At 36.6% G+C, this 25,957-nt stretch overlaps 1 protein-coding gene and 1 long non-coding RNA gene across 2 annotated transcripts; both read left to right on the top strand.

Annotated features, from left to right (window-relative positions):
* The first annotated feature begins 2,181 nt into the window (after nt 1-2,181).
* LOC113301551 lies at nt 2,182-3,633 on the top strand. Its single transcript, XR_003336370.1, has 4 exons — nt 2,182-2,228; nt 2,328-2,393; nt 2,526-2,604; nt 3,605-3,633. It is a non-coding gene; the product is annotated as an uncharacterized LOC113301551 (long non-coding RNA).
* Nucleotides 3,634-3,782: 149 nt separating this feature from the next.
* On the top strand, nt 3,783-6,182 carry LOC113305692. Its single transcript, XM_026554707.1, has 4 exons — nt 3,783-4,338; nt 4,434-4,571; nt 4,995-5,451; nt 5,854-6,182. Exons 1-4 carry the CDS (start codon nt 3,820-3,822, stop codon nt 6,180-6,182), a joined length of 1,443 nt encoding a protein of 480 aa, XP_026410492.1. The 5' UTR covers nt 3,783-3,819.
* The last annotated feature ends 19,775 nt before the right edge of the window (nt 6,183-25,957 follow it).

Here is a 25,957-nt window from a genome sequence, read left to right on the forward strand (position 1 = left end):
ACCTAGGCCCCCAATCTTCATTTCAATCAAAACTTCTTCTCCTCCCATTCTTCTTCTTCTCCTCCGCTCCCTCCCTCCCTCTGTCTCTCATTCCATTAACGACTTCTGAGAAAAAAAATTCTCACTGATTCATCATCGTACGAGAACTAAAACCCCCTACTCTAATCTGGGTTTGCGTTTAATTTGATTTGTTGATTGAAAAATTAGGTTTTCAACTGCAAAATTGCAGTTACAATTCCAGGGTCGTTAACCACGATTTTTTATTACTTAACGATTTTTGATATGCATGTTGAATTGATGAAAAATCGTTAACCATTAGAGTGTAGTAGATAACGACCCAAAACCTGGTTTTCTGCCCTAGTATAGTGTCGTACAGGAATTTCTAAATCGCTAACGATTCTTCTCGACGACCCTTTTTAAATAGAGCGACTCTGTCTTATGCAGAACCACCTCTCTGTCCCAAATAGTGATAGGGTAGTCAATATATTTCTAAAGCATTAACGATTCTTTGTTTGACGACCCCTTTATGAAACTAACGACTCTATAGGATACAAAATTTGTTCTTTGTTCAAAAAATAGGAAGGATCGTCATGTCAAATGGTTGTAATCGTTAACTATGTTGAAGGGTCGTCATTTCAAATTTTTGAAGTCGCTAACGATGTTGAAGGGCCGTTTGGTTTTATAAATTTTGCCCGCCGACCCTTGATCTATGAAATGACGACTATACTATGAGATTTATAAAATTTTGAAGTCGTTTAAGTGAAAGAGTGGTTACTATTTATACATGTGGGAAATGACGACTCTCATTAATCTATGAAATGGCTCGCTAGGGTCGTCAGTATATAGGAATGCCAAATTAACGACCCTAAGAGTAACATCTTCAGAGAGTAAAAAGTTTTACAGTCGTTTGGGTTCTAAACATATTAAGTTAACAACTCTATGTGACCTAACTAGCTGGAGTCGTCAATTATATCACACTTGGTTGACGATTTTTCATAGCCTGCAAAAGTTGCAGGTTTGAGTCGTCAAAGGTTGTGTCAAGTAATTGACGACTCCTTAGAGTCGTTCGTTTATTACCCTCTCGACTTAACGACCCTCACTTTGAGTAGTTGCATAGTGTACATGAATCGACCACTTGGAGCATCATTCATACAATTTGAAGAGTATAGGAAGTTTACCTGATTGTTTTGAGCTTCGGGTTCTTCATTTTGAGGATTGGTTCCTTCATTTTGAGCAATATGATTCCTCCACTGGAATCACTCATTTCAAATAAGCCTAAATTTTCCCCCCAAAAACTCAACTTATTCCTCTCCACAAACAAAAACACAATTTTTCTTGTATCAAAATTTTATCCCTAAATCTGATTTTAATTTAACTAAACTAATTAATAATTAATTAACTTAATTACCATTAATGATTTGGGGTAATTTAGCCATTTAAAAAAATTTGGGATAAGGGATAACCATCAATTACTATTTCATGACCTTTTTCGTCCTGTAACTAGGGACCCCTAATTATTTTTTTGGGCCCCAATTAAGCCCTGCAAGCTTTGAAACCTTTTTATTTTCCTGCCAAAAACACGCCTAACGCAACAACAATTGAGTTTGGGAGCCAGCTAGACATGGTACACTACAGACCCATATTCACTATGCTTGCTCCTCCCCTGGTATAGTTGCTTGTTTTAAGGTTAATTACTTTGTTTGCTTTATGCTTGCTCCGTCTTGGTATAGTTGGTTGCTTTTCGATAAATTTTCTTTTGGGAAAATTAGGCTCAGGCCCAACCCATGGATAACCCATAATATGAGGCCCCTAGATAAAAGAGTTTTATTAGTAGGCCCTGAATTAAAAAATAAATTTAATAAAAGCGAAAAGACTAAATTAGCCTCAAGTATATAAGAGGCGTCACCTACCTTTCTCTCGTTCAGACGCCATTATTTCATTTCCAAGGAGAGAGAAAACAAATCTCACTCACCTGAAACAGAAAGAAATCTAGAAAAAAACCGAAAAAATCAAGAAATCTTCCTGAAATCTGTTCCAAAACAAAGATCGAGATCAAAAACTATTCATCATTTGCTAACCCCTAAATCAGAGAAACAGATCGAAAAAGTTTCAGATTCAAAAACCAAAAAAAATCAAAAGAAACAGTTTCAGATTCAGTTTCAGATTCAAAACCTAAATCGTCGTTGTTACTTTCCTGTTGATGAAATACTCCGACGATTAATCACTAGGTAAGTTTTGATTTGAAGCTGTTAGTTTTGATTCCTGTTGTTACTGATTCGTGGGTCGAAAATTTCTGAACTAACTCATTCTGACTGATAATTTTACAGATCGGAGAAGGAGAACAATCGTTTGTGCATAAAATCCATGAAATAACTGATTAAATAGAAACAAAGGTAAGTCATGGATGTGATATAACTGATTGATTTAGTGGATTTCATTTCTGAGATGTTACTGTTTGAAAACCCTAGAAACTCTAAGTTGAATTGCAATCAACTAACTTGATTTTATTACTACATCAACTGCAGATTCAGAATCAAATTTCTTTTGGAATAAAAATGGTGAAAGGAAAAATGAATCCCCCTAGAAAAGATGATACAATTACAGGTACTAAGTTGTGAAAACTATTGTTGTCATGGTCTCATGTTTATTTCTCATATAATGCTTGTGAATATGTAATTACACAGACAAGGACATGTGTAACTATAAGTTACACACTCAAAATGTAACCACTGACTGTGTTGTGGTTTGTATATTGATTGTGTAACTTATAGTTACACATACCAAGTGAGCTTGTCACCACTGACTTGCCTAGGGATGTGTAACTAGTAGTTGCACATAAAAAATTGGTTGTGTTTAGGATGTGTAACTTGTAGTTACACATAGAAAATTGGTTGTGTAAATTAAAGTTACTCATTAATATGCATGTGTAAGTTAAAGTTACACCTTGTAGAATGTCTAGGATTGAGTGTGTAACTTGTAGTTAAAATCTACTAACTGAAGAAATTTAAAAGTTTCTAATGTAAGTGATGCTTTTGAATGTATAACTACGCAAACAAGGGCATGTGTAACTTTAAGTTACACATTCAAAATCTCACCACTATGTTGTGGTTTGTATATTGAGTGTGTAACTTGTAGTTACACATACAAATGAGCCTTGCAGAAGTGGCTGTGTAACTTGTAGTTGCACATCTTAACTGTGAGTTACACATTCAAGATGTTACCAATGACTTGCAAAGTGGCTGTGTAACTATAAGATACACATTGAAAATCTAATCACTGACTTGCCAATTGACTGTGTAACCTTAAGTTACACATGCATAATAACATAACTGATTTGGCAATTGCCTAGATAACTAAAAGTTACACATGCAAAAATATAACCTATGACTGTATTGTGTTTGTAAATTATAGTTGGACATAAAAAAATGACCCCTTTAAACCTTCATATGCATGTAAGTTAAGGTTACACAACACAGAATAGAATGATTCAGTTTGTGTACTTGGCAAATACACATAGTTTGTAACATGATTTTCATTTTGTAGTTAAAAACGAGTGTATTTGATAAGTACACAACATACTGACTCATGCTATTTTTGTGTACAGGAAACCTAAGGCAGTCGTTGAATGCAGTAAAGGATTTAGTAAAGGTGATAAAGCCTATAGGACTGACTGATAGGGCTCGTAGATATCTTAGGAGAGCTGCTTACGGAGAACTCGTAATGATGTATTACGATGACTATGATACAACTGTACCAACTACAACAAGACAGATAACTACCAACAAACACGGCGTCTTGAAGCTCTTGAACTGCTTTGACATGGATTGTGAGACACCATGTTCATTCAAGTTTGCTGATGATAAGATTATAGAGTCTACACCGGCAAAGCTGGCTGGTATATTTTGCATGCAGAGGATTGGAAGCAGAAAGGGTCAGAAGCTGTTAAAGTACTATTGTCCTAGTGATTTGACTGACAATGTTTTATACAGCAAATACTTCACCGATATCAAATCTACAAAGCATCAGACGACGGTGACTAAGACGAACATTTTAGAGAAGATAAAACAACTTATGGCAAAAAGGAGAAAAAGTGGGAAAAGAAAGAAAGTTGATGAAAAGGATCTAGTTTGCCTGATAGGTCTTTATCTTTGCTGTGTATTGTTTTTTGGCGACAAAAATGCCAATGGAGTGAACGCGAAATATCTTAGTATCGTTGAAACTTATGATACGGTGCTCAAGGTGTCGTGGCCTGATTTAATACACGAGCACTTGTTTGAAGAGATTCATACTAATCTTAGTTGTTTGTCAAATGTGAAGGCTTGTGTGCAATACCTACTGGTAAAAAGCTTGTGTGTAATTTCTATTCCAGCAGTTTTAGTGTTACGTGATGGATATTTTTGTTCAATCGACTAATTAAAATTTATATGTTGCAGTTATTGTTTGCTGAACACACGCCAGCAGGATTAATCCCGAAAGTTGAGAACCACGAGGAAGATATCCCGAGGGTTGGGAGATGGGATATATACCAGATTTCTGATTACATTTGGAAAACAGACATGACACAGTTTTCGGTAAGTGTTATATGTCAGTTGGTTTAGGTTTTGTAAATTTATGGTAATGTAATTTAGATAAAACTTTGATGTAATCAAAATTGTCATGTGTAGCTATAAGTTACACATTTAAATGTGCTTGTGTAATTTATACTTACACATGCAAAAGATAACACAAGTGAATGCAACTATAGGTTATGTAACATATATCCTGTTTGTATATATATCCTGTGCTTATGTAACTATAGGTTACACATTTTATATGTATATCCACTTTACATTAGATATATGTGTAACCTTTAGTTACACATATCCACTTTACATTAGATATAGCTAATGTGCTTATGTAACTATAGGTTACACATATAAAATGTGCTTATGTAACTTTAAGTTACACATACAACCGAAAAATGTATATTTAGAATGTTCATCTGTTAATTGCAGCCAACTCCTAGCTTTGTGGCTGAGTTTTCACAGCTTGAGAAGCAGCTGGGTATATCAACCGTGGTACCCAGCAAGGACGACCTGCAAAGTTGGCTGAAAGCGCAAACTATTGAGAATAGCCATCTGAAAGAGCAACTGCAAGAAAAGCAAGCAATGCTTAAAGCAGTGTATGCAATTGCAAGAGAAGGGATATCAGAAGGGGACCTTTCAGGAACAGCGGAATTCAAGGTTCACAAATTTAGTTGCCAAATTATGCAAGCAATGGGTATTGATCCTTACAAAGTGACCCAGGAAGAGTTTATGCAACATGAAGATGATGTACATGGAGGTACTGAGCATGGAGCTACTGAGCATGAAGAAGAAGAGTTACAATTAGTTGAGACAGAGCAACAAGGAGATGGAAGTACTGAGCAAGAGAAAGAGAAAGATGATGCGGAAACTTCCTTCAATGAAGAATGTAAGTAGTTGTTCATTTTTAATATGCTTCTTTAACTTGATGAGGTACCCAATTAGTTGACACTAAGGTCTTTGAACCTTTTTAATTTCATATTTTACTTGTTCATTTTTAACTTGCTTGTTTAACTTGATTAGACTTAATAAATGTTGAGTAAACTGATCATATGGATGTGTAATCCCTAGTTACACATGCCACATGCATGTGTAACTTCTGGTTACACTAGTTAGATGCATGTGTAACTCCATGTTACACTAGGTATCCATGCCATATTCATGTGTAACATGAAGTTACACATATTAGTTATCCAAGCCAGTCGATTACACATGATATATTCTTCTTGAAATTTTATTAAAAAAATTTAACATCATCATCATCCTAATTCTCGTTTCAATACTTGTGCAGTTCCATGTATGAGCCTTGCAGCTGGAAATACGCCAACAATTCTGCAAGCTCAAACTGCTGCAGAGGGGCACAAAAGACCACTCAGGACATATAGTTCGAGTATGAAGAGTGTGACAACTTGCAAGACTCCACCAAAGAAAAGGCCTGTCGCAAAGCAAAAGCCCACTCCTACAAATAATGTTGATGAGGAGCAGAAGAAAGATGTTGAAGAGACACCTGTTACGGATGAGGCACAGAAGAAAGCTGCAGATGGTGGAGTTGTGGATGGGGCAGGTGATGATGTAGCTGCAAAAGCCGTAGGTGATGATGTTACTCAGCAAAGTCAATGAGGATACACCTGGAACTTTTGATGACAGTTCTGCTTCAACACAGTTTGAGGACTCCATGGTGATAACTGCTACAACACCGCAAACACAGCCTGACAATGCTCAGACCTACAGGTTGGTGCAACTAGGAGCTAACCCTGATGATATGACGAATGTTGAAGTGAGTGAAATGATAGATGAGATCGTCAGCAACATTAACAAAACTGAACATGGACCCGCAGTGACGGAGAATGCAGAACCTACCTCAACTGGTAACCACTCTTCCGTTCTATGTTTTGTTTGTAATGGAAGTGTAACTTCAAGTTACACATTGTAAAAGGCATGTGTAGCTTGGGGTTACATACAGTGTGTTTTGTTTGTAATGGAAGTGTAACTTCAAGTTACACATTGTAAAAGGCATGTGTAGCTTGAGGTTACATACAGTACATTATTATTTTGGCTTGTGTAACTTTAAGTTACATACATGTGCTAATTTTACTGAGATTCTGCCTATATTTGTTTGCGCAGCTACAACGCAGGAAAACGTTTTTAGCCTTGGATTAGAAAAAACTCCAAAACCTGCAGGAGAGTTACTAAAGGAAGCTGCGAATACAATAAGAGAAAGGCAACCATCATTAATACAACAACGTGTGTTGAGGAATAGAAAAATCCCAACACAAGATCTGAAACAATATCAAAGAAATTCAAAGAGGATTAAGAAGACAGCTAATGAAGAAGAAATGGCCGCAGTTCCAGAAGTAGAAGAAGATAGAATGGCTGAGGTTGCTGAAGAAGATGATGGAACAATGAGAAACGATGTGAAAGGTTCAGAAGTTATCGAAAGGCTGGAAGGCGAGAAAAAGAATAAAGTGCTTGAATATTTCAATACTCATCCGAAAACGTAAGTATCTTGACTCCAAGTAGGCTTGATTCTGTTATTGATTGTTGTATTTTACTACTTGATTCTGTTATCTTGATTGATAATAGTTTACTTCTTTGTAATGCAGAGACATTACTTGGATGGAACTCAAAGAAGATGGTAGCGAGCTGTTTGATATATCTGGAGAACTAATGATACAGCTTACAAAGAAAGAATCCTTCTTGTAGTCAGAATTCATCAACTTCTACATTAGCAGATTGAGGACGAAGATGAACTCTAACAGCAAGTATGACAAGGCGATATTCCTGTCGCCAAAAGCATACGTAAGTACTTCGATATATTTAAAATCTTATTGCATTTATAATGTGTAGTATATGTTGTAAGATTATGATAACATACTCAAGATTTTTTTTCCAGTGTAAAACCCAAGGCCTTGTGTGTAACTTCTGTTTACATAATCACTTGTTCATTTGTAACTTTTGATTAAAAATGTGAGTTTGACATTCCAAATGGTTTTTGCAGATCTCTTACTTGAAGGATTACGAAGAATTCAAGAAATTTTGGATTCCGAAGCTTGCGAAGGAGTATGTCAAGTACAAGAACGATGCAATCAGACTTTTCGCCCCAATGTGCAACAACAACACACACTACACACTGCTGGAGTATGACTTGAGGAGCTCTAATCCTTGGTCCTACATGAACTCGTCAAACGTTAAGGAACTCAAGGGTGAACACCTTCTTCAAGCCAAGAAATATGCATTTGCAATTACTACAGAACTCAGACTCCGCTGTCCTTTTGCTCTTGGGATGAATGAAAATGCCAAGAATCTCAATGCGCCCCCACAAGGTACAATTCCTGACTGTCTTCCATGTGTATGCAATTACATGAAGATCAGGATGAAGAATAAACCACTTGACAAAAAATTAACCTCAACTATGATGCTATGGTGGACTGACAAGCTGAACCGCATGAGAGGAAGCATGCTATACAAGATTCTTTCGGATCCATCTAGAGATGTGTAAAGCAGTCATTAGGATTAGAAAAAATTCTATACTCGCAAATATGTTGTTAGCCACAAACAGATGTTAGACTTGGAAAATATGTTGTTAGAAACTTTTAAATTTCGTCAGTTAGTAGATTTTAGCAGTTCTTAGTTTTGAAAAATATTTTTGGGTTGAAATTCTTTGAATTAAAAACTTTTATCTTGTTAGAACTACTACTGCTGTGTGTACAGGTTTCAGAAAGTATGCAACAGGTTAAGTAACTACACATCTTAATTTGATGCAGAAAGTGTAACCTGAGTTTACATATACATTTATCATGTGTAAGCTAATGTTACACATCCATATATTTGAGTGTAAACTGAAGTTACACAAGCCATTGATCGGATTGTCCAATAAATCAAAATAAAGTTACACCAGCATTTATCATGTGTAAGCTAATGTTACACATGCAATCACAGCAGTGTGACTTCCGGTTACACATCCATATATTTGAGTGTAAACAAAAGTTACGAAAGCATTTGACCACTGATCAGACGTATACAATAAATCAAAAATAGAATAAAACGCATTTCAACTGTGAACTGACAAAATCTGAATGAATCATCCTTACACATAATCAACGTTGAAGAAAAATAAAAACGTTTGGTCCATGAAAACCAACATGAAGAAAATTAAAAAAACAAATAATCAAAGATAAATAACAATCAAATCATTAGTTGCAGAAATGAATCTGATTTGGTTCAAGCTAGTGGGGTGTGAACTTCCGAGGATTCCTGCAACCTGCCTTGTTGTGACCTGTTTCCTTGCAGTTGCTGCAATGAACTTTCCTCTTCACCTTCTTCTCGTGTTTACTTATAATCCTTTTCCCTGGTGGTCTACCTGGATGCTTCTTCACGGTAGGTGGGTTGACGGTGTCGTCTGGATGATATTCAACAGGCCTGTTGTAGTTGGGAATCGGCTGGATGGCATGCATATAAGTCTTCCTAAAATAGTCGCTTGTAAAATACGGTGAAATGAAATCAATAGCCTCACGTTTAATCTTGCGTATGGCTGCAAGAGCATGAGCACAAGGAAAACCATATACGCGCCACCTGGAAGAAAACAAAAAACAAATCAAAAATCAGTTAGTTGCACATACAAATCATAAAACACTCAAAATTAGCTAGCTACAGGTGCATGTACAGGATGTGTATCTTTAAGTTACACATATAAAATAAATTTGTAACTATTATTAACACATGCATATATCTAATGTAAAGTGGATATACACATTCTTAAAAAAAAGAACATACAAAGAGAAGAAAAAAGCATAAGAAACCAAACCTTTGACAGGTGCAAGTCTCGTGTTCGAGGTCCACCATGTGAGACCTTTCACTAATAACTTCAAACACGGTAGGACTAGCAACCAATACTTCCCAAGCCAAACCTTCATCTTGAAGAGCCACAAGCTTTTCTTCATACTCAGGGGTTAATGGAGTCATCATATTAGCACCAATTTCACGACGCTCCGCCATCAAACACATTATTTTCCTCCTAATCTGAAAAGGAGAAAAAAACTCATCAATGCATAAAGTGACAAAACATGAAATAAAAAGACAACAAAACAACAAAACACACACACACTCAATTAACCTGATCAAGAAGAGCAGATGCAGGCATCTTCTTGTGAACCAGAACCCAGCTATTGACTGATTCTGCTAGAGTACTAGATGTTCGTCCATACCGACAACCTTTGAAATAGGCATTCGCATATGCTTCAGGTGGGATTGTCTCGATGTAATCAGCCACCCAATCGCAGTTCAAATCTCTAATCTTCTGTATGGCTTTCGCATGGTTTTCAGGTGAGAGTGCGTATGTCGCCTCTCGGAAATGGTCCATCACAAGTGAGTACCTAGGATCTGTTGCAGTGATGGGTATATTCTTCGTCAAATGATAGTAGCAGAAGCTGTGGAACCCATCTGGATAAACAAGTGGAACACCTTGCAAGAGTCCTTCATGGCGATCCGAAAGGAAGGTGATTGGCCTCCCATCACCAACAACTTCTTTCAAATTCCTTAAAAACCACTCCCAGTTGTCGATCGTCTCAGAATCGACTAGTGCAAAAGCAAGGGGGAAAATCCTACAAAAAAATTGTGCAGAATCGAAAGAATAATAAGTTTCACACATGCTAAAACAAATATGTAACTTAAGGTTACACATGCTAAAACAAATTTGTAACTTAAGGTTACAGATGCTGTTTTCTTAGTTACACACTGAGTAAAGTAATGTGTAACTGAGAGTTACACATGTGTAACTGTTAGTTATTTGTCAACTGAAGTTGTTCATAAAAAAAAAACACATAGAAAAAACATACCTTTACCACCATTGATCCCAGTAGCTGCCATCAAGCAACCTTTGAATGTACCAGTCAGGAAAGTAGTATCCAAGTATACCATTGGACGACAAAACCGGTACCCTTTGATGCATGCAGCAAATGCGATGAAAATCCGCTGGAACTGTTTATTTTCACGTTCAAACTTTATCACACTACCAGGGTTGGTTTCCCTTATAGCATCAATATACCATACCAAGTGCGAGTAGGACTTGACATCGTCGCCATAAATCGTATCATAAACCTTTTCCCTAGCATTATATGCCTGGTAGTACTCCATGTTGATCCCATAGTTGGTCTGGAAATCAGCAGCAATTTGCTTGGGCTTCTTGTGAGGATTTTTGCGAACTTCTTCCTCAATCAAACTAGACGAGAAGCTGGTGGAGTAAGTTTGGTTCAAGTTGCGTCCACCAGCACCACAAATGTGCTCAGGGTTATAAGACCTGACCTGAAGAGATTCATACAAAATATAAACAATTCAACCAAAACACAATATGGTGCCAAAAACATCATGTGTAAACCAAAGTTACACATACTGTAACAAAACATAACATATGCTAAGCATTAGATGACAGAACACGGAAAACCTACCTGAAACATTTCGTTCCTTTCATCGATAGAAGCTGCATGGAATTTCCAGCCGCATTTTTGATCTGCACACTTAGCCGTGAACCTAGAACGCTCATTGTGAGTTACAATCATTTGGAAACCAGTGCGAAGACGATACTTGGTAAAAGCAACCCTGACTTGCTTAACTCCTTCAACAAACACATGGCCAATATCACCAAGAACCTTGGGCCAACCATCCGATAACAAAGGTTTCGCTGGCTTACTTTTATCTTCCAAATACATTGCAACAGTAAGATTGTTTGTGGACGAAGACGTACTACTAGACCCATTAGAAATAGAAGAATCTGCCCTAGAGCTAGAGGAAGAGGCCACACGAGGAACATTTTGCAAGAAAATATCAACACTGGTCTTCTGTTTACTATTTGTGATAGATATAAGAGCTTGCAAAGAAAAATCACAGTCAAGCGGAAAATCTTTCCCACTTTCTCGAAAGAAGAAAGTAATACCAAGTGGAGTATACTGCTTCCATTCCTTGCAAACTTGTTCCTTAAACTCATCAAGTTTGATATCAGTATTAACACGCAGGGTAATGAAATCAGAAAAGTAGCGAACAACAGCAATGCAACTAACAGCAGCGCAACTAACAACAGCCATGACAACCTGAAAATATCAAATACACAATAAGAATATCAAAATTTGAAAACGAACGCAATTCACTCGGGGGCGTTGCCCCCTCGTGAGAAGTATATTCTATGCGGCAAGCTAAATATAAGTAAAAGATACAGATGATACAATTGTTTACAAATAAAACATGTTACAGGACATATATATGTAACTTCAACTTACACATTCTTAAAATACAACAGGATATATATGTGTAAACTAAAATTACACATGTTGTAACTAAAAAAACATCTGCATCTTCCTCACACATGCTTAAAAATACAAAGAGGATATATATGTGTAAAATAAATTTACACATGCTGCAACTAAAAAACATCTGCATCTTCTTTAAGCATGCTTAAAATACAACATGATATATATGTGTAACCTCAAGTTACACATACTGTAACAAAAAAAAACAGCATGTATACAAATCAATTTGAAGTTGTTTTTTTGAAACAAAATTGTTTCTTCATACTTCTCTCATATCAACAAAAAATAAAACAACAAATTAACAGATCGCACATGAAAACAACAAAATATTCAAAAAAAAAAATTGAAAACAGATCTGAAATCAAAAACAACATAAAATTCTTACCTAGATTTTGTTTTTTCTTTCTTCTGAAACAATGTTTATTTTGTTCCTCTCTCAGTATCAAACAACATGTGTAGCAATAACAAAACATGTGTATATCAAAAGTGACAAAAATAGATCGAAACGGTAAAATCAAATCAATTGAATTTGAAACTAAATCAAAATCACAATTCGTACCTATTTTGATTTAGTATTCCAACGTCTGTCTTCTTCCCTCTTCTCAGACTCAACAATTCGAACAGAACAAAAATCGTAATCAGTAGAAGATCGAGATTCAAAAATCGATGAGAAAACTATGTAATCAAGCAACAGAAAAGCTAAAAACGAACAACCTATTGTTGTTCATGCAATGCAGCTCACTATCCTCGTCAGATCTGAAAAACAGACGAGTACACCTCAACGATTGAGAGAAATTCGTTTTCTTCTTCTTCTCTTCTTGTTGGTTGTTCTTCTTCTTTTCTTCTGTTTTCTTCTATCAAATTAACGAAAATCAGTATGAAACTATAAAATTCACGAATTCGTCTGAAGAAAAATCTCCAATTCTGTTTCTCTGAACGAGAGCGGAGAAGAAAGAGCTGAATCTGATTTGGTTTTTCAGTTTCTGGTAGGTATAAAACGTCTATAAATAGGGAAGGTTAATTTCGGTATTTCTAACTACTTTTATTAAAAATCCTGATGACGTCAGCAATCCGGGAAAATTGAAAACCAGGCCCCAAAAAAAAAAATTCTGGGCCTAGAAATATCAAAAACGGAAAGTGTGGAGTTGAGGGTGTAAGATCCATTTTGTGGGGCTTGTATATGGTTGAACCCATATAGTAGGGGGTTCTAGTATTTTTCACTTTTCTTTTTTTGTGTTTTAATTATCGCAAGTTTATGCCACAAAACTTCCGAGTTTCATGTAGGGGTAGGATCGGCTCACATCCTCTTGTAGGACAGTCATCACAAAGTCGTATAACCATTGGATTTCTCCATTACGAATGGCTGAGATCTAAACATAAAAAATTTAGATTTATCAACTTTATCATGACCCGTTCTACATGTTGATTATTTTTTACTTTGCCTGATCTCATTCTCGTGGTTTCTTCCACTTTTTAACAACAAAAGATAACAAAACCCAGAAGAAATTAATTTGAGTTAATTATTTTGCATTCAAGATCTTTGGTTTCAGTTTCTTTTCTAGGTTTCATTTTAGGGATTGTCATTGTAGGTTTTTGTGATTTGAGAGTATAATGTCTCAGATAAACAATTTGGTTCATAATCATCAACACTTTACTACCCCGATCTTCAATTAGTTTGTTGCAACTTTTATTTTTTGATTTACTGGTCTTCCCTATTTTTGTGTTTATAGAAATCCAGCATTTGGGAGTTCCTAATTGCACGGGTATGCCGGTCAAATTTTATACCTTAATTTTCTTCAAATTCGATGTAATCATTACCAGAAACAGCATCTTCAATCATCAATTACACCAAATTCCTTATTTGGTCTAGCATGTGATGTGATTTTCAATTGAGTTGTAGTAAAAAGTTCGTTGAGACTTGTGAAAGCAAAATATTTTAGATTTAATGAAATTTAAAAACAAACAAAACTTAATTCAAGATTATTAGGAATAACCAAGACACTGATTCCACTATCACACATGAATAAATTATGGAAAATAATCCAAAACTCTAATTATCTTTCAAGTCCCTTATTTCTTAATTCACAAATAATCAAACATATTCTCAAATATTAATTGTATTCCCCAAGCATAGACTATCAATTGATTAAACAAAGTATAATCTATCAAATTGAATCACAGGTAATTAAGAAAATTATGTAAACATTTAAAAACTCTGCAAAAGCAGTGATTGAGTGAATTATAATTAAAAATTAGAGAAAATGAAATAGTTACCCTATTCATGCGTGAATAGCTTCCTCTTTGCCTTGGTTGTGGGAGAATTAGCTCATCATCATGTTGGAAACACACTCAAAATTCATTTTTATTGATCAAAGGGTGTTTACAAAGATGAAATGGAGAAAAACTATTAAAAACCGGGTTTGTAACAGTTATAAGTGTTACAAACCGAACTGTTACAGAGAACGATATATGTAAACTGTCACTGAGATGTAACATACGACCCTCACCCCTCTGTCGTTGTCACTGTTGATAAACGACTGTCTCTGTGGGTCTTTGTTCTTCGTGTTCTTCACAGCAGCAGAAATGGTGATTCTGCAACTTGATTTTCTCGACTCTGTGATGCTCTATAATCTCCCCCCAAACTCTCTGTGGCCATCTATGACTCCTCAGATCCTTTTTATACCCAGTAGCACACATCGAATCTCGTAGTTAACTCAAGAATAATCCTCTTTTACTCCCCTGCCATTTATGTGAAATATTTCCTTCTTTTTTTCTCTGCACGCATCTGCTGGTGATTCCCATGCATCAAAAACTCTTCAAACACGTGTCATACACTTCCTAGAATGAGTAGAACTCTTGCAGGGAATAAATATCCACGTAACTTCCACAAAACAACTCGAGAAAATCCCGAGAATATTGCCTTCTCTGTTTTGAATAATGACCGAAAATATGAAGATTTTGGTTCCTTTTTTAGCTCTCAAACACGTCAACTGTTTCCCATTCTTTCCAAACCTGATGGATGCAAATCCTGCGAGAATTATCTTCTCCCAATTGCCAGAAATACCACCAACCAACCCCGAGTATCTCTCTTCCCTGTTTAATCCAAAACTCGATTATTCAACCCAGATTTCTCGAATCCAACGAACATACCTTCTCTGTATAGGCCTAAGAAGTTAATCCAAATCAAAAACAACGATTGAATCTCTTCAGAAATGGCCCAAAACTCGAACCCTACTCTGGTAGTAAACTGTGCACTTTTCCTGCCAAAATCTGGTTTCAAATGTTGAAGATGAGTGCCCCTTATCCGAGACCTGGGGTGCGAATAGCAGGTGGCACCCTGGGATGCCCCTTAGTAACTGGGTGCCACTTATCCAATCTGAGAGTCCGCATAGGAAATATCCTTCGTGGGGTGTTCCGCATAATTTTTCGAGCCGATTTTTCCAAAAATGTTTATCCAAAAATACCTACACACACATAAGTTTATTTATGCAACTAAAAGCTAACAAAAAGTTTCTTCCCCACCCCCAAACTTAAATCTAACATTGTCCTCAATGTTTCTAATGAAAGAGCAATACAAAAAAGTAAGGTAACATGAGGAATCAGTAAAGAGAGAAGTCGGAAAGATAGTACCTGGGTGAAGAAAGAAATCAAAAACTAATATACAACATACAATCGCCTCGATTTTCAATCAAGGGTAAACAGGGTCCTCCAGAGGGACCTCCTCAACATCACCTGTAGGAAAGGGCTCTAAAAAGGGTTTCAATCTCTGACCGTTAACCTTCGAAGAACTACTACCATTTGGTGTCTCGATCTCAACAGCTCCATGAGGAAAGACAATGCAAACAATAAAAGAACCCGCCCACTGAGAACGTAACTTCCCGGGAAAAAGATGCAAGCGGGTATCATACAAAAGAACTTTTTGACCTGAAGAAAATGACTTTCTTAAAATATTCTTATCATGCACAAGTTTAATTTTGTTCTTATACTCCTTAGCACTACCGTATGCGTCTCTACGAATTTCTTCCAACTCATTGAGCTGGAGTTTCCTATGGGCTCCTGCCTTGTCTAGTGAAAAATTTAGCTGCTTAACAGCCCAATATGCTCTATGTTCTAACTCAACAGGTAAGTGACATGCTTTTCCATACAGAATTCGATAAGGTGACATTCCAATGGGGGTCTTAAACGCAGTACGATAAGCCCATAAGGCATCAGTAAGCCTAGACGACCAGTCTTTCCGATTAGGATTAACTGTTTTCTCTAATATACGTTTTATCTCCCTGTTGGAAACCTCTACCTGACCACTAGTCTGTGGATGATATGGGGTAGCTAGCTTATGTGTAATACCATATTTCTTCATCAAAATCCTAAAAGGTCCATTACAAAAGTGCGAACCTACATCACTAATTATAGCTCGCGGTGTACCAAAACGTGTAAGTATATTATCTTTCAAGAAATCAATCACAACCCTATGGTCATTAGTCTTACACGCAACTGCCTCAATCCACTTAGAGACATAGTCTACAGTGACAAGGATGTATAAGTTACCAAAAGAATTAGGAAATGGACCCATAAAGTCAATACCCCACACATCAAAGACCTCAACAACTAAAATAGGGTTCAAGGACATCATGTTCCTATGGGAAATGGTTCCTAATTTCTGGCAACGTTCACAAGTAACATAGTAACTGTGGGAGTCTTTAAACAACGAAGGCCAATAGAATCCACAATGCAATATCTTAACAACAGTCTTCTTAGCACTAAAGTGACCCCCACAAGCATGATCATGACAAAAGGAAATAATACTGGACTGGTCACTCTCAGGTATACATCTCCTAATAATCTGGTCGGGACAATACTTAAATAAATAAGGATCATCCCAAAAGAAGTGCTTAACCTCGGCTAAAAACCTAGAACGATCTTGTTTACCCCAAGATGGGGCATTCAACCAGTAGCAAGATAATTCACTATATTCGCATACCAAGATAATTGGGTAACAAACAACAGTTTTTCATCAGGAAAGTTTTCCCTTATAGGAAGGGGATCATCAGGGGAATCAACAACTAGCCTAGACAAGTGGTCTGCTACTACATTTTCGGCACCCTTTTTGTCTCTAATGTCTGGAGAAAACTCTTGCAACAAAAGGATCCACCTGATCAATCTAGGTTTCGTATCCTTCTTAGACAGAAGATATTTCAAAGCAGCATGATCAGTATATATTACGATCTTAGAACCTAAGAGATAAGGTCTAAACTTGTATAAGGAAAACACAATGGCTAATAGTTCCTTCTCCGTAGTGGTATAGTTCAACTGGGCATCATTCAAAGTTTTGCTAGCATAGTAAATCACATGAAGTAACTTATTTTCTCGCTGACCTAGCACAACACCAATAGCATAATCTGAAGCATCACACATGATCTCAAAGGGTAGGTTCCAGTTGGGTGCCTGGACTATGGGGGGCGGTAGTGAGTAAAGTCTTAAGCTTCTCAAAATCCTCTAAACAAGCATCATTGAAGACAAACTTAACGTCTTTTGCAAGCAAATTGCAAAGAGGTCTATAAATCAAGCTAAAATCCTTAATGAATCGACGATAAAAACCTGTATGCCCTAAGAATGACCTAATATCTCTTACGGTTTTTGGGACCTGTAAAGTTTTAATAAGGTCAACTTTGGCTCTATCTACCTCTATACCCTTCGAAGATACGATATGCCCTAGAAAAATTCCTGAACGAACCATGAAATGACATTTCTCCCAATTAAGCACTAAATTCTTTTCCTTACACATAGTCAAAACTAGTGACAAATGATGCAAGCACTCATCGAAAGACGAACCAAACATTGAAAAATCATCCATAAAGACCTCTAAGAACCGTTATACCATTTCAGAAAATATGCTCAACATACAACGCTGAAAGGTCGCAGGGGCATTACATAGCCCGAAAGGCATGCGTCTATACGCAAAGGTACCAAAGGGACAGGTAAAAGTGGTTTTCTCTTGGTCTTCTGGGGTAATAACAACCTGATTATAACCGAAGTATCCATCTAAAAAGCAATAATGGCTATGTCCAGCTAATCTCTCTAGCATTTGGTCGATGAAGGGAAGGGGAAAGTGGTCCTTCCTAGTGACCTTTTTCAATTTTCTATAGTCAATACAGACACGCCAACCCGTGGTCACCCGGGTTGGGATTAACTCATTATTCTCATTCTGGACTACAGTGATACCGGATTTCTTGGGAACAACCTGAACGGGGATGACCCACTTAATGTCTGAAATGGGGTAGATAATGCATGCATCTAACATCTTAAGAACCTCGGTTCGAACTACTTCTTTCATATTAGGGTTCAGTCGACGTTGCATCTCCCTATAAGGTTTGATGTCACTCTCTAAATAGGTATGATGCATACAATCAGTAGGGTTTATACCCTTAATGTTTGCTATGGTCCACCCTAACGCTTCCTTGTTGTTCTGAAGGACGGTTACTAGCCTACTTTCCTGATCACTATCCAAGTCGGATGCTACAATCACAGGTAAAGTCTCAGAAGGGCCTAAAAACACATATTTCAGGGTATCTGGTAATGGTTTTAGGTCCAACTTAGGAGGCTCTTCTAACGAATGAACTAGGGTAGACTTAAAAACTGGTAGTGGTTCGAACTTAGGTTTCCATCCATTATTAGTGTCTAACAAAGGGGTTGAGTCTAACAAAGCATTCACCTCATTAATCACATTATCATCATCAAAATCAATCCCAAAGTGAGCTAGGCATTTTTCTAATGGATCTTCTAACAAAGTGTTTGGTAATGACTCCTCGACTAATGTTCCCATCATGTTCACCTCTTCTATGTTCGAGTCATATAATTCAGAGGGTAGCTTACTAATATTAAAAATGTTCAGCTCAATAGTCATATTACCAAAAGACAAATTCATAATACCGTTTCGATAGTTTATGATCGCATTGGATATAGCTAAAAACGGGCGACCTAAAATCACTGGTATGTGGTTCTCTGGGTCAGGGAAAGGTTGGGTATCTAGGATAACAAAATCCATAGGATATATAAACTTGTCGACCTCTATAAAAACATCCTCGATCACACCACGAGGAATTTTAACGGACCTATCAGCTAACTGAAGTGTCATCTGGGTAGGTTTCATCTCACCAAGTCCTAGCTTAAGGTACACATGGTATGGAAGTAAGTTCACACTGGCTCCTAAGTCAAGCAAATATTTCTCGACACGGTATTTACCTATTGTGCAAGAAATAGTAGGGGACCCTGGGTCTTTATACTTAAGAGTAGTGGTATTCTGAATAATAGAACTCACATGACTATCTAGGAAGGCTTTCTTCTGGACACTAAGTTTTCGCTTTCGCTTACATATATCCTTAAGAAACTTAGCATAAGCGGGAATCTGCTTAATCGCATCTAACAATGGGAGGTTGATAGTAACCTGCTTAAAAACCTCCAATATATCATTAAATTTGGACTCCCTCTTAGTTGGAACTAGCAGCTGGGGGAACATGGCTCTAGGAACAAAGCCGGGCTCAATATGACCCTCATTGGTCTCTTTAGAGACTCTATCAGTCTCCTCAGTTTCTGGTTCAGAAGGGTGAACTACAACATGTTCACTATCAGGCATGGAAACCTTGTTGTCTATCACTCTACCACTCCTAAGGGTTTTAATAGCATACATGTTCAGACGGTCTTTCACCTATTTCATTAATTCCTCTATAGTTGGGTTGAGTTTGAATAGGAAACTTACCTCTTTATCTTAAAGACTCATTTATCTGACTAACCTGGGTTTTCAACTCGGAAATAGCCTGAGAGTTAGCCTGACATATTCTCTTATTTTCTTCTAAACCTTGAGCGACAGATTGCTGAAACTGCACAATGTTACGAGTTAACAAAGCAAGAAACTCTTCTAAACTCATAATCTTCTTATCGTAAGGGTTCTGAAACTGTGTCGGAGCTGAAGGATTCTTAGTATAGCCAAAACCTTGGGGAACCTGAGAGTTACTAGACTGACCTTGATTCTGGCCCTCAGACCAAGAAAGGTTGGGATGGTTTCTCCAGCCAGGGTTATAGGTTTCTGAATGTAGGTCAAACTTCTGACGGTTACCGAATCTAGTGTTGTTATAAAGAACGTTGGATTGCTCCTCAACAGTATGGCCTTCCCAAGAATGCTCTATTCTACCATTATTACCACTAGAATGACCTAATTCTAAGGATTCTAACCTTTTGGCTATGGATGCTATTTTAGCATCTGACTCATAAAATCCTTCTACCTTGTTGACATTTCCTCTACTTAGAAGAATTGTTTTCTGTGGTTCCCTACTATTTTCCCATTGTTGGGTCTTATCGGCGATTTCATTCAAAAATGTCATTGCCTCATCAATAGTTTTATTCTCAAACCCACTTGTGCATAAAGACTCAACCATGGTTGTTGTTGAATAATCTAAACCCTCGTAGTGGATCTGAACTAACCTAACCATCTCTAAACCATGATGAGGACATTGAGATATTAAGTCATTGAACCTTTCTAAATACCTATATAAATATTCTTCCTCTTGTTGAGCAAAAGTACAGATTTGTTTCCTAATAGACGATGTTTTGTGCCTTGAGAAAAACTTATGTATAAAGGCAGATGTAAGTTGGTCATAGGTTTCAATTGACTCAGAAGCCAAACTATACAGCAAAGATTTGGCTTTATCTTTTAAAGAAAGGAGGAATAACCTAAGTTTCAATGCATCATCACTAAGGTTTTTAATTTTCAGAGTGCTACAAACTTTCTCAAATTACCTAACATGAAAATAGGGATTCTCATTCTCTTTTCCTAAAAATATTGGGAGCATCTGTAAAGTCCCAGGTTTGAGTTCATAATTTTCCTCGGTTTCAGCTAACTTGATAAAAGATGGACGAGAGGTCCTATTTGGGTTTAATAAAGCTTTCAAAGTTGCCATTTCTGGCACTACCAAAGGACTAGGAGTACTTTCTTCACTAATTGTCAAGTTTTCAAAGCTGAAATTTCCAAAGACAGGGCTCTCAAAAGAAGAGTCTTTGAGCTCCCCGCCTTCACAAGAAGAACTACTAATCAAACGACCTAGAGTGTTTCTTTTCCAAGCCCGCTCTTTAATAACCTTGGACATACACTAGAAAAAAAAAAGAAAAAAAAAGAAATCCTAAAAGGAAGGGAAGTTCTATGCAAACACAAACAAGGCTGGCTCCACCATAGCAAACAAGAAGCATGATGGCTCCACTTAGATTGTTTCTAGATCAGCTTCTAATACTTCGAAAAGGAATTCGTTACAATTTAAGCGAACCCCTATGGAATCAATCTGAGTTTAAGTAAGTTGAATCGAGACGAGGGAATCTCATTGGAGCTTTGATACCCAAGGCCTTACCGGCGTTACAAGGCGGCGTATTCAACTCACAGAAACCATCATGAACTTTTAAGCATGCTTAAAAGAATAACCAATATTTTTTGAATGACTTTCCTATTAAGCTCGTTACCCTATAGGTCTCGTTTTAGTCAAATTTTAGGCTTAGGTTCGCGTTTGGTTTCGTTTTCCTAAGACGGGCAAGAAGGGAACGGTGAAGAAATCTGAACCCTTATCTTGTATGGCCAGTCCTTGCCCTTTACTAGGAAATTAAAGCATCCGTTTTCAAATCCTCGGCATATATGCAAACGCGAGGAATACAGTAACTCGCTGACAGAGTATTCGCGAGTGTTTCGACAAACTTACCTCCCGTACCAGACGGGGGATGAACCGCTGAAGTCGACTCGGGTCACGACTCCTATGTCATGTACGAACCCGAGGGGCCGAGGCGATATCGTAATCGTCGTCCTTCTCTGCAAACAGTTTATAATTAAACCACCCTTCCGTAGGGTTTAAAAAATAAAAAAAATAAAGTCCCAAAGTCCACAGTCCAAAAATATAGTGCGAAAGAAAAAGATAATCTAAAAAAAATGTCTCTCTCTCTCTTTTTTATTTATTTTTTATTTATTTCGCTCTTTTCGCTTTGTCTTTAACTCTAAATCTTTAAGTATTCACCAAAAGCTTTGGAAAATTTTTCTTTCGCTCCAAATTCCAGAATCTGTAGTAAAAAGACAAAAACCCAAAAACGTAAAGTAGAACAAAAATAAATAAAAAAAACTAAAAAAAAATAAATCTAAAAACTCTAGTCTAAAGACAAATCCACGTCGGCGGCGCCAAAAGTTGATGTGATTTTCAATTGAGTTGTAGTAAAAAGTTCGTTGAGACTTGTGAAAGCAAAAGATTTTAGATTTAATGAAATTTAAAAACAAACAAAACTTAATTCAAGATTATTAGGAATAACCAAGACACTGATTCCACTATCACACATGAATAAATTATGGCAAATAATCCAAAACTCTAATTATCTTTCAAGTCCCTTATTTCTTAATTCACAAATAATCAAACATATTCTCAAATATTAATTGTATTCCCCAAGCATGGACTATCAATTGATTAAACAAAGTATAATCTATCAAATTGAATCACAGGTAATTAAGAAAATTATATAAACATTTGAAAACTCTGCAAAAGCAGTGATTAAGTGAATTATAATTAAAAATTAGAGAAAATGAAATAGTTACCCTATTCATGCGTGAATAACTTCCTCTTTGCCTTGGTTGTGGGAGAATTAGCTCATCATCATGTTGGAAACACACTCAAAATTCATTTTTATTGATCAAAGGGTGTTTACAAAGATGAAATGGAGAAAAACTATTAAAAACCGGGTTTGTAACAGTTATAAGTGTTACAAACCGAACTGTTACAGAGAACGATATATGTAAACTGTCACTGATGATGTAACATACGACCCTCACCCCTCTGTCGTTGTCACTGTTGATAAACGACTGTCTCTGTGGGTCTTTTGTTCTTCGTGTTCTTCACAGCAGCAGAAATGGTGATTCTGCAACTTGATTTTCTCGACTCTGTGATGCTCTATAATCTCCCCAAACTCTCTGTGGCCATCTATGACTCCTCAGGATCCTTTTTATACCCAGTAGCACCGTCGAATCTCGTAGTTAACTCAAGAATAATCCTCTTTTACTCCCCTGCCATTTATGTGAAATATTTCCTTCTTTTTTTCTCTGCACGCATCTGCTGGTGATTCCCATGCATCAAAAACTCTTCAAACACGTGTCATACACTTCCTAGAATGAGTAGAACTCTTGCAGGGAATAAATATCCACGTAACTTCCACAAAACAACTCGAGAAAATCCCGAGAATATTGCCTTCTCTGTTTTGAATAATGACCAAAAATATGAAGATTTTGGTTCCTTTTGTAGCTCTCAAACATGTCAAATGTTTCCCATTTTTTCCAAACCTGATGGATGCAAATCCTGCGAGAATTATCTTCTCCCAATTGCCAGAAATACCACCAACCAACCCCGAGTATCTCTCTTCCCTGTTTAATCCAAAACCCGATTATTCAACCCAGATTTCTCGGACATACCTTCTCTGTATAGGCCTAAGAAGTTAATCCAAATCAAAAAGAGCGATTGAATCTCTTCAGAAATGGCCCAAAACTCGAACCCTACTCTGGTAGTAAACTGTGCGCTTTTCCCGCCAAAATCTGGTTTCAAATGTTGAAGATGAGTGCCCCTTATCCGAGACCTGGGGTGCGAATAGCAGGTGGCGCCCTGGGATGCCCCTTAGTAACTGGGTGCCCCTTATCCAATCTGAGAGTCCGCATAGAAAATATCCTCCGGGGGGTGTTCCGCATAATTTTTCGAGCCGATTTTTCCAAAAATGTTTATCGGGTAAAAATACCTGCACACACATAAAACACCATAATTAGTACAAAAATCGAGCACTAACAATAGAGACATTGAGGACAATTCAGACACAAAAATATGTCTATCAGTATGCTAAGGTAATCCAGCACAAGCTTTCAAAATCTCGCTTCATCAGGTATATATATTCTCTTAATCCAGCGAAAATTATATCACTAGCATAGATCCAAACCTGCTTCGCAGATTTGATTAGAACGCAACAAAGAAGAAGGATAAATCGAGAGAGGAAAAGTCGGGCAAATGATTTAGTAGTAGAAGAGAGAAGATAATTCACCATTGAAAACAGGTCATGGATAAAGTTAATTAACCCGTGTGTGTTTTGTTTAATTCTAACCCGTGTGTGTTTTGTTTAATTTAGTAGTGGAGAAATCCAATAGTTGTATCATTTTATGATGACTCTGTCATACTAGGGGCTGTGAGCCGATCCTTCCCCTTCATGTAATGCACTAAGGGTTTGTTATGTGTTGTTGTTTACTTTGAGTTCTACACCAGGAGGATTGGGATATACTAAAACCAATTGTGGGCAATGAATTTTATTCCCAACCAAAATGGTGCGCTAAGAGGTGTCTAAAAGTGATAGAGTTAGTTCAGTACTCCTCTATCCTAAGTTTGCAACATGTTTCGTTCATTATTTTATTTTATATTTTATTTATTTATTTTAAATTTTGTTTTACTTTTTTAAAACATTTCCTCTTTTCTAGTAAAAAGTCGTCACTGTATATTAGTTTAGCGTAACGATTTTTGCAATAGTCATCACGATTTAATAATAATATTATAACGACATGAAAACAATCGTCATGGTCAATATTTAAGAACCATGGCGACTCTTTCAATATATCAAGTTGAATGGTTCAAGTTTTTACCACAACTATCATCATGGTTATAAATTTCAATCATGTATCTTTTACAATTTTTTCCCTAAAGATTTGATGCTTGAGAATTCGTCATGGTTTATAAGTTAACCTTGACTATTTTGGAACAATCATCATTGTCTAGTAGCAATATCATGACGACACAAGAACAATTGTCATGATGGATTTCTTAGAACTAGGACGACTCTTTTAATATTTCAACTAGAATGGGTAAAGTTTTTTTCTTAACAGTCGTTAAGGTCCTAAATTTCAACCATGTAGACTTTTTATGATATATTTTTTTAGAGAATTTGATGCTTAAAAGTTTGTTATTTCAACCATGATGACTTTTATAATATTCGTTATGGCCAACAACAATACCATGATGACACCAAAACAATTGTCATGGTCAACAACAATACACCAAATCAATCGTCATGGTCAATATCTTAGGATCATGACGGTTGCTAAATTAAAAAAAATATATATTAAATAAAAAGCTAAATAAAATAAAAATAAAAAATAACAATTATCATCTCGTAATTAAACAAGATTAATTATAATTAAGTAAGATTGGTCTTAAAATAAGGCTGAATTAGTCATTTCAAAAATTATATTGTTAAGAAGGTTTGGGTTTTACTTCTAAATGATCCTATTTTGTTTTATTGCCTTACCCCCGATTAGTTTTACTATACCCCAATCCGACGTTATTTTACGAAAGTAGAAGAAAACATGGAACCGAATAGAGATTACTTATTCCCTGAGCATTATGATGAGCTTGAACGTGTCCTTATGTTGTACTTACCAGGCCAATGCTTGTTTCCAAATGTTATCTCCAGGACATTGCTTGGTTTTCTTCGACAGTAGAAAATTTAGTGCGAGCATCAAAATATGACTGGGTCTGCAATTTTGGTTGACCTTTACATCACCCTCGGTAAATGCTTAGGCTCTGAAACAAGCCTGAATTATGGATTTTGGGGATGTTGGAGGTAAGAACCATAAAATCATTTTCATTATTTTATTTATTTTCAATTTAGTTTTTGAAATGGTAAATATAATAAAGCAACAATGTTATTGTTTTCGGTATTGGTGGTATAGGTACTTTAATGTTTGTAAACCTGAACTTCACAATAACACCGTTATTTTTCCAATCATTTATAAGTATGATCCGATAATTGAAAGCCTGGTCAGAATGATGATGGTAAAAATGTATCGTGGTTCAGAGGATTCAATCACTGTGTTGAATAAGTAAACACCTGTCAATGTCGTATTAATCCATTGACGAGTACAAAAGTGTGATATGTACAAGTCTTGGTTTGTAGTTGCAAGCCATGGTGGTGTAGGTTCAAGTCATGGAGGTGGAGGTTTCAACTCTGATATTGGCACTCAAAGAAGTTATGGAGTCAACGAAGTTGTCTAACTACTCCAAA

The sequence above is a fragment of the Papaver somniferum genome, chromosome 8 (genome assembly GCF_003573695.1).
Source record: "Papaver somniferum cultivar HN1 chromosome 8, ASM357369v1, whole genome shotgun sequence".
Classification (NCBI taxonomy): domain Eukaryota; kingdom Viridiplantae; phylum Streptophyta; class Magnoliopsida; order Ranunculales; family Papaveraceae; genus Papaver; species Papaver somniferum.